At 43.0% G+C, this 10,735-nt stretch overlaps 1 protein-coding gene across 1 annotated transcript in view; it reads left to right on the forward strand.

The window, feature by feature from the left end:
• The window catches only part of fra (neogenin protein frazzled), a 194,056-nt gene extending 186,875 nt beyond the window's left edge, over positions 1-7,181 (forward strand). The window contains exons 26-33 of the mRNA XM_073081470.1: positions 42-227; positions 574-675; positions 970-1,046; positions 1,402-1,486; positions 2,059-2,239; positions 2,489-2,664; positions 4,450-4,530; positions 5,420-7,181. Coding sequence (XP_072937571.1) covers positions 42-227; positions 574-675; positions 970-1,046; positions 1,402-1,486; positions 2,059-2,239; positions 2,489-2,664; positions 4,450-4,530; positions 5,420-5,553 — 1,022 coding nt within the window. The 3' untranslated portion in view covers positions 5,554-7,181. The remainder of the gene's footprint in view (positions 1-41; positions 228-573; positions 676-969; positions 1,047-1,401; positions 1,487-2,058; positions 2,240-2,488; positions 2,665-4,449; positions 4,531-5,419) is intronic.
• The last annotated feature ends 3,554 nt before the right edge of the window (positions 7,182-10,735 follow it).

Here is a 10,735-nt window from a genome sequence, read left to right on the forward strand (position 1 = left end):
TCCTGATGTAATGATGTACAAATAACCTTCTTTCTTCGCAGTATCAGCGGGTAGTGTGGACGCGCCGAGTGCGCTCGTGTCCTCCACACTGACGCTCGCCCGCGCCCCGCCCGCCGAGTACGAGCCCGCGCGGCACCCGCACCCGCACACACACCAGCACCCGCACGCACACCAGCACGCCACGCACATGCACTCGCTCGACCGCCGCATGGTGCCCACGTATGTCGGTGAGTGACCGCACACACACACACACCCGCACCCGCACACACACCGGCACCAGCACGCACACCGGCACCCGCACCCACATACAAATACACACACAGATACATACATAAACATACTTACACGCGCGCACGCGCATTGGCATACACACAGACACATTTTACACATAGTTTCTAAAAGCTATAGAGTCGTATTCATAATTATTTTTATTACCATTATATTTTTATTATTTGCCATTGTATATGTATATTGTACACAGTGTGCGTATAAAAGCTAACTGTACGCTACACCGCACGTTTTAATTTTGCGTTGCACATTTTATATTATTGTTTCGTTGATTTCGTGCGCTAGAGGCGCGCTCGCCGTCCGCGGGCAGCGACGAGCCGCCGACGGCCCGCGCGTCGCCCGCCGCCCGCCGCTGCGACATCAACGACTACCGCTCCGAATACTTAGGTTCATTCACTTTGCTTTTTTTATTTTTATTAGTTGTTTTTTTATTGAACTCATACTTTATTCATTCGCTCATTTTTATGTAGATGCTTATTTTTTTGGGAAACAATTTTTATAATATAAAAACGCTTTTGTACTTACGCTGTATGTAAATGTTTTTGAAATTTTAGATTTTTAGACGACTTCCTTAGCTAGTCGACAAAAAATCTGTCAATGATGTAAAAAAGGGGATCCTAGTGTGGGGCTGTAAAGGCTCTTTTTTATTTGAAATTAAAATATTATGTTGGATATTTACAGCCATGACAGGCATGGGAGTGGGCGTGGGCGTGGGCTGTGCGTCCACGTGCGAGCGGAGACGACATATGCCTGATCAGGTGAAAATAGTGAAATATATTATTTAAATAATGTAGAAGTCATTTTTACAAGTGCTTTGTACAAGTTTTTTAAAGTAATTCTGCATTTTGCAATTAAATTAATAGAAAACCATAACAATTGATATTAAGCACCGTACGCTTTTCGAACAGTAGCATTAATTTTCAATAATTTTTTTCTTAAATTAAGAATTATTTTTACTTTTTTGTTTGATTAACAGGAATAATTCAATCCTTATGGGCATATAGATATTCCCCAATTCAAGACAGAATTCATAAAAACGTGGTTTTTAGTTTTTTTTAAGTATAATTTATTTTGTTATATGATTGTGTGACGGTGGTGCCGTGTTCCCCGCAGAGCACGCCGCTGCTGGCGGGCGTGGCGCCGCTCGGCTCGCCGCAGTCCTCGCTCGGCTCGCTGCACCAGCCGCCGCCCGCGCCCTGTGAGACACACGCACACACACACACACACACAAACACACACACACGCACACACACGCATACACAGGCAGACATACAAACACAGATACAGGCAGACACACACACTGACAGAGGCAGACACAGGCATACACACACCGAGACAGAAACACGCCCACAAGGACACACAGACAAAACAATTTGATTAAACTAAAGCTGCATTATAAGACGAGGAATGTCCTAAAATTCATTTTGAAATAAAAACATATATATCATACACCTATCGGTTAGTCCTGTTTATTGGGATTAATCTTTGCGAACTAAAATTGGAAATGTAATTTTTTTATAAAAATCATAATCTTCATTTGATCAACCTTTAACGGCTCACAATATATAAAATTACACACAGATAATACTCGAAATCCGTTTCATATTTTTATAATAACTTAGTATGGAATTTCATCTACATACTCTTGAATTCACTTTCTACACATATATTCTTCTATTGCAATGTCAATACAAACCAAAATCTCTTTTTTTATTCAAAATAAATTCTTTACACAACTCTTTTTAATGGCGTGTTTCTCGTGGTGTACAGGTGGTTCGGGCACGTGTCCTCTAGGCGCGGCGTGCTCGGCGCCGGCGGTCGGCGCGGGCGTCGGCGCCGGTGTGGGCGTCGGTCCCGGCGTCACTATCGGCGGTGACGTGTACGCGTGTGCGTCGCGCGAGCGGGAACGCGGACACTACGTCGCGTACGAACCGCTCGGACACTATACGCAGTTAGTATTGTATTACTGTTGTTTGGCCATGTGGACCAGTGTAGAGTAATGTGTAATAAAATTAAAAAAAATATTTAAATGGATTAAAAATATCATGTCATGTCATTTGATAATTGCTGATTAGAAAATGTGAATGTGGATTTTGTCGATAATTTTTTTTTCTAAGATAATTAGTCCATATGTTAGTGGCTATTTACCATCACATGTTCGTTACTCTTATATTAAAAAAAAGTCTTCCCTCTCCCCCAGTCGCGACTCCCTGAGCAGCGACGCGGGCGGCGTGGCCGGCAGCTCGCCGCTGCCCGCCGCCGGCTCGCTGCCGCGCCGCGCGCACCCGCTGCACAGCTTCGCCATGCAGGACGCGGACAACAAGGGTACGTCACACCTCACGACACGACACACGACACGACACACGGCAGCTCGCCGCTGCCCGCCGCCGGCTCGCTGCCGCGCCGCGCGCACCCGCTGCACAGCTTCGCCATGCAGGACGCGGACAACAAGGGTACGTCACACCTCACGACACGACACACGACACGACACACGGCAGCTCGCCGCTGCCCGCCGCCGGCTCGCTGCCGCGCCGCGCGCACCCGCTGCACAGCTTCGCCATGCAGGACGCGGACAACAAGGGTACGTCACACCTCACGACACGACACACGACACGACACACGGCAGCTCGCCGCTGCCCGCCGCCGGCTCGCTGCCGCGCCGCGCGCACCCGCTGCACAGCTTCGCCATGCAGGACGCGGACAACAAGGGTACGTCACACCTCACGACACGACACACGACACGACACACGGCAGCTCGCCGCTGCCCGCCGCCGGCTCGCTGCCGCGCCGCGCGCACCCGCTGCACAGCTTCGCCATGCAGGACGCGGACAACAAGGGTACGTCACACCTCACGACACGACACACGACACGACACACGGCAGCTCGCCGCTGCCCGCCGCCGGCTCGCTGCCGCGCCGCGCGCACCCGCTGCACAGCTTCGCCATGCAGGACGCGGACAACAAGGGTACGTCACACCTCACGACACGACACACGACACGACACACGGCAGCTCGCCGCTGCCCGCCGCCGGCTCGCTGCCGCGCCGCGCGCACCCGCTGCACAGCTTCGCCATGCAGGACGCGGACAACAAGGGTACGTCACACCTCACGACACGACACACGACACGACACACGGCAGCTCGCCGCTGCCCGCCGCCGGCTCGCTGCCGCGCCGCGCGCACCCGCTGCACAGCTTCGCCATGCAGGACGCGGACAACAAGGGTACGTCACACCTCACGACACGACACACGACACGACACACGGCAGCTCGCCGCTGCCCGCCGCCGGCTCGCTGCCGCGCCGCGCGCACCCGCTGCACAGCTTCGCCATGCAGGACGCGGACAACAAGGGTACGTCACACCTCACGACACGACACACGACACGACACACGGCAGCTCGCCGCTGCCCGCCGCCGGCTCGCTGCCGCGCCGCGCGCACCCGCTGCACAGCTTCGCCATGCAGGACGCGGACAACAAGGGTACGTCACACCTCACGACACGACACACGACACGACACACGGCAGCTCGCCGCTGCCCGCCGCCGGCTCGCTGCCGCGCCGCGCGCACCCGCTGCACAGCTTCGCCATGCAGGACGCGGACAACAAGGGTACGTCACACCTCACGACACGACACACGACACGACACACGGCAGCTCGCCGCTGCCCGCCGCCGGCTCGCTGCCGCGCCGCGCGCACCCGCTGCACAGCTTCGCCATGCAGGACGCGGACAACAAGGGTACGTCACACCTCACGACACGACACACGACACGACACACGGCAGCTCGCCGCTGCCCGCCGCCGGCTCGCTGCCGCGCCGCGCGCACCCGCTGCACAGCTTCGCCATGCAGGACGCGGACAACAAGGGTACGTCACACCTCACGACACGACACACGACACACGACACGACACACGGCAGCTCGCCGCTGCCCGCCGCCGGCTCGCTGCCGCGCCGCGCGCACCCGCTGCACAGCTTCGCCATGCAGGACGCGGACAACAAGGGTACGTCACACCTCACGACACGACACACGACACGATGTCGCAACACACGATACGACAAGATACAACACCGCACGATACGATATGCGACACGACAAACGACACAACAACACAACACAATTATTTCAACATGAACAGTATGAACAGTACTATATTGTATGTTTCCAGCGAGCAGCGTGCGAGAGACGTCTCCGTACAAAAAGAGCGCCAACTCCTCGCCCGGTCACCTGCCAAACCGGCTACAGCTTGGTAAGGCTTATTTACATTTTGTTATAATTTAAGAGTAGCAGACGAGCAAGCAGTCAACCTGATGATAAGTGGCTACTCCCGCCCATGGACATCTGTAATCAACACTATAGGATTAGATTCCTACATGAGGTCGGCCACAGATGCGCCGTTACCCTTGAGGACTAAGCTGGAACGCCTCGCGCAGTATGTCTCTTTTACCACTTACATACTTCAAACCAGAACGCAGCAGCGCTTAACACTGCTGTTATAACAGAAATAGGTGTGACGTTGGTGCCGCCGGAGTTAAACCACTAAGGATTCTACCACCTTCAGAACCTTTGTAATGTTTCATATTTGTACTAAGGGTTCTACCAACTTTAAGAGGTATATAATGTATAGTCTGATTCATAATTAGGTGTCCAGAATGTAAACAAAGGTGTTGACCTATCAAGAAAATACGTTAGAAATGGTAGTTTCTTATTTTTGTCGATATTAAAGTAATACAACAATAATAAAATAGTAATCTAAATAGATTAAGATTAATTCACATTTTCTAATATTTATATCACGTCAATTTCGTCCCATACAGTAATAATAATAAAAACAAAGTTTATGGTAGAAAATTAAAATGTGATAATGGTAACACAATCGGAATCAAAGACATTTCTTATGCTGTCATTTTTAAGTTTCGTAACTGATATTATTCATTTTCGTGATTGTGATCGAACTCGAATGTTTTCTTGTTTACATAACGCATTTGTTAAATTGTGTATATTTGTTAAATTTTCGTTTTTTGTTGAGTTTGTTAAAGTTTTTGTTTCTTGTTAATTTTGACAGTGACATTTCTTTGTTTACATTTTGGACACCTAATTATGAATCAGAATATAGTATGTTTGTCCCTTTCCCTTAGGAGGTGGTTCAGCGAGCGAGCTGGAGCCGCTGACGCCGTCGCGCTCCACCGAGCGACTGCAGCGCGAGATGCAGAACCTGGAAGGGCTCATGAAGGACCTCTCCGCTATCACGCAGCATCAGTTCCACTGCTAGCGAAACTCGCCCAGTTACTCTCCGAACAGTGACGAATGTGTAAACACCGACCACGATCCCAGGGTCCGCGAGGGAATTTACCGAACAGTGACAAATATGTGAATACCGCGTACGATTGACAACGGGATTTGACCAGTTACTTGCTGAACATTGACCAAAATGTTAACACCGCCCACGATACCGGTTTCTGCCGAGGATTTGGCAGAACAGTGACACAGTCATGTATAAACACCACCCGTGACACTGGGGTCCGCCGAATAGCCGAACAGTGACGAATATGTGAACACCGCGCACGAGGGACACCGGGACAGAGCAACTTGCTGAACAGAGACTATTATGTGAACACCGCACGCAAATGACGTCGGGATCCACAAAGTAACTTCACGAACATTGACGAATATGTAAACACCACGCACGGGTGAAGGACTGACACTAACTGTGACTTTAGAAGACCAGAAAAACGACATAGAAGACTATATTAATGTCTAAAAACCTGAGCATACAATAGGGCTGTGAGTATGTAACGGAATCTTTGAACTCGATTTTTACCTACTTTGAACGGTCCGATTAATTTAAAATTTTGAACAATTATCAAGAACCGATGACAATACACGATTTAAATAATTTGATCAATAATAGACCTTAATCATTAACGATTTTCCTTGTGCGATTTTAGCGTGGTTTTTAGTTTTTAAACTATAATTATTTACATATAAATAATGAAGCATGGTAAAAATGAATTCATTTGCGAAGAAAACTTACTTTAATGGAGGTGAAAATATCAGAAAATAACTATGACGTGGACCCACAACTCTGGGTGCTAGCGGGCATTAAACTATAATAAATAAAAATCACGTTTTCAAGGCCTAACGACCACGCCCTATTTGTAAAGGGCCTAAGAACAATCTTTTCCCTTTTATGCCTTAGCGTCTCAACTTAACTCGATAAGAATTTAGACAAATTTAACGAATTAATTATTAATAATTAATTATTAAATGTAAATGGAGTTAGCGTTAATAATAGGCATGATGACAGTATTATGGAATCGAGGAATAAATAGTTTTAGTGGAAAAGTATTGAAAAAGCTGTGGTAGAGTAGTGTTTGAAACGCGGCCTTTAAATAAGGGAGTCCGAGGTTTAAACTCCTAATTTTTCAAAATGTACGTATTAGAAATGAATTATCATTGGTTATAACGGTGATGGAAAACATCGTGAGGAAACCTCCACGCCTGAGTTCTTCAAAACAAAAGGTCTTAAAGGTAGGAAATCTACCAATACGCACTTGTCCAGCGCGGTGGACTATGGCCTAATCCTTCTCATTCTGAGAGGAGACCCGTGCTGAGCAGTGGGACAGTAATAAATTGGTGACGAAAATATTTTGAACGGACTTAAAAAAAAAGTTCACTTTTAAAATAAACTTTCAGACTCATTATATTTTAAAGAAAGACGGCAATCTTATCTGAAACGATAATCGAAGCGAATGACGTCACGCCTCACTTCATCGTATAGCTTAAACGTTTCTAAGCAATGTCGAGGCGTGACGTCACGCACGGACGCCATGACACATGCGAGCGTTGCCGCGCATAATTCAAAATAGAAAAAATGCAGTTATTTGCGTAACAACATAAATATTTCCTCCCTTCCTGTTTCCATACGTACTGCTAAATCCTTATACTCATTTAAAAATCTGGTTAAGTCTCATTACTTACAACTATAACTCTGGTTTTAATAATTACTTCTTCTTAATTTTGTTTATTTTCATTTTTTTAATATTATTATTATTATTTTCCTTTGCTATTTTATTTTTCAATAATCTCTCCCATTCTATTTTAGTCTCCTTCTTTTACTGGTGCTTAGTGTATGCTATATTTTATTTATTCCAACATATTTATGCTATCTTAGTCCTATAATTATATTTATTATTATTATTTGAACCCTACCTATTTTTCTATTCATCCCTACTATAACTCCATACCTAAAGGTTGTCTGGAAGAGATCGCTGGTTAGCGATAAGACCGCCTTTTGTATTGTCTTTTAAATTAGTTGTTTATTTTTTATATGTATCTTCTTTTATTGGGTACAATAAAGAGTATTGATTTGATTTGATATTTGCGGAAATAATATGTTTTTTTTTTGGAAATCCGTACCTTTATTATAGAAGGTGCTTTCGAAAGCTGTCATCATGCCCATATTTGCTATTTTACAAGGCACCAAACTTTTGTATTTCTTGTAGACTTATATTGTAATTTTATTCGAATTTCTTAATAAAATAATTATTAAAATAAGATTAAAGTTCGAACGAACAATGATTTTTATAAGTTTTCTTTTGATATTATTTTGTATTTGTAAATTTAGTTGAAAAAACAATTTTATATGACTTGCCTAGGAACTTGGTATCAATGGAAGGATATTGTACTCTATTAGATGTAACATAAGTTTGCATTTCTAAACTTGTAAAGAGCTAGTCAAATAGCCAGTTAAGTAAGGTTTTGTATGGCGACAGTGTGTTCGCATTGCAATGTTTCATCGAAATCAATCCAGCCGCCAACCGTACTTAGATATAATTTAAAACCAAAAATGTTTAAATTTTGCCTTCAACTATATAAAAAAGAAACATTTTTTTAGTCATAAAACCAGTTATCCGGCTCGAAGGACCAATTTTGATAAGTACATACAATATTTCATGACACATCACTAGTTAACCGAATGCTCAATCTCTTGCAACACGAACACACTCGCATTTTTCCATCTATATACTATGTAATGACGTCACGCCTCAGCGAGGCATCTGTATAATATATTTAATTGATTACGATTAATTGTTATTAATAATTGACGAAATAATAAATTTTATACGCCCTAGTGTTTTGTACTGTACAGTACGTTTGTATGGCGGCGCGTTCTTTGTTGTTACGAGTTACAACTACATTTATAGATATTTCTCTTTGATTTTAAACTATTTTCTGAATCACGCTATTGAAGTTTTTTAAACATCTTGTATATATACAAGCTCCGAACTAAGACTGTTGGACGGCCACTGTCCGGCATGATCATCCCACAGGGATATCTATAGGCCAAACGTTCAATTTCATATAGATTTCCTTAAAAATGACCTATTGTGTTATTCACTCCATAATTCTCAAGAACTCTTCGTGGTTCGTCTCCTGTGGCACCACCGTCACACTTATTTCTGTTTAATAACAGCACTGTTAAGTGCTGCTGTGTTCTGGTTTGTAGGGTGTGGTAAGGGAGACAGACTTTTCCGAGGCGTTCCAGCTTAGACCTCAGGGGTAGCGGCGCGTCTGTGGCCGACCTCAGGTAGGAATTTCTAATGTTATCTGGGGTTGATTACAGATATCCATGAGTGGTAGTTGCCACTTACGATCAGGTGGACTGCATGCTCGTTTGATTTGATATAGAAGTAGTAAACAAGTGCTACGGCTACTGGCCATGGATTTATGTAATAGAATAGTTTCTTACCTGAGGTCGGCCACAGATGCGCCGTTACCCTGTCCTGAAACGCCTTTAATATGTATGTCTTACCACACCCTTCAAAACCAGAACACAGCAGCGCTTAACACTGCTCTTACAACAGAAACAGGTGTGACGGTGATGCCGCCGGAGTTAAACCACAGAGGGTTCTACCACCTAATGTATATGTGTATCTTGTCTGTCTTAATGATTAGACAGTCATACAAGATCCAATTTGATATTTTTTTATTAAAAAATCCGTTCGAAGGACCATTTTTTTGTAATTTATTTTTAAGTAAAAAAGTCGTGAGTCGTAACGAAATCGGTCGCATCGCCATCGTTAGCTGTAAACGCACGATCACTGTAAATATTTTGTACTGTAATGCGCTAGACATAAGGCTCAGTATTGATCACACGGTTTCGTAATTTTTCATGTTACAAGAGGGTAGGTATGGAATGGATCAATTTGTTAAAAACTAGGAATTGTTATAAAAGCACTGATAGCCTTGTTTTTCAAAGTTATGTGCGTATTAGAAATTAATTATCATTTGCTTTATCGGCGAAGGAATGAGAAAATCTGCATATCCGCGAGATAATTCAAAATATTTGACCTAGAACATGCACATGGAGAGTTCCGTACTAAAATTTTATTTTTTTTTTATTTTTAGTATGTTTATCATAGCAGCCATTGAAGTAAATACATTGTGAAAATTTAAACCATCTTTGTTATGACAACAGTGTCCTCTACAAAAAATCAATTTCTTTCTATTACGGTTCAAAGGATAGAGCCGTGTGACTGACGGGCAGATATCGGAGGCTTAGCAATAGGGTTCCGTTTTTATAATTTGGTACGAAACCTTAAAAGTATTGATCATACTTCAAAAACTTAACGATATTCATAAATTTAGTCAGTCGAGTTAATTATATGATAGGATTTTTTAGTATTTATTTCAATTGATTAATTTATAGACATTAAAAAAATTACAACATATATAATCGTAATGATATAGGCTATATTCGAATTATCCGAAATATATTTCTGCATTTTAGGGTTTTTCTCTTTATATTTTTTTCGCGTTTTAGTAGATTATTATTTATTTAGATTATTATTTAATATCACTAGAAATTTATAAATAATAATGAACTTTTATAACTAAAAATGAAATACCATTTATTGATATAAAACATAAATACAGCCGTCAATTTGTCTATCCATACCTACCCTGCGCTAGTCTGTAGGGAATGTTGTAATATGTAGAATATACTGACCACTTATTCTCAACCAGTGATTTTCGAACCGCATTCACACGTGACATATAATATATTTTGATTCAATTCTCAGTTACGTGTTTACTGTATGAAATGAATTAGAGTTAGTTTCAAAAAACTTCCGATAAAAATTGAATTGTAATAAGTCATAAGTTTGAGAACCACTGCAACTGATACATGAAAAATCTTTCATTCATTCTTTCATTTGTATTTGTTATTATTGCAGCCATAGAAGTATTGACATAACTGTTCTAATGTATGTAAAATTCCATTTTCTGACATGAATTATTTGTATTTAGTTTCGTAATAGATCTGTGTTTGCTATTCAAGGTTGTATTTAAATTCATTAATAGTATCTAATCTATAACTTAAAATTGCATACCTTACCCGGTGAACTATGTTTGAACTTCATAAATTGTACAACATCCTGTGTAATACCATA

This window comes from Epargyreus clarus, unplaced genomic scaffold, assembly GCF_041222505.1.
Source record: "Epargyreus clarus isolate Ecla_fem2 unplaced genomic scaffold, WU_Ecla_fem_2.2 ptg000016l, whole genome shotgun sequence".
Classification (NCBI taxonomy): Eukaryota; Metazoa; Arthropoda; class Insecta; order Lepidoptera; family Hesperiidae; genus Epargyreus; species Epargyreus clarus.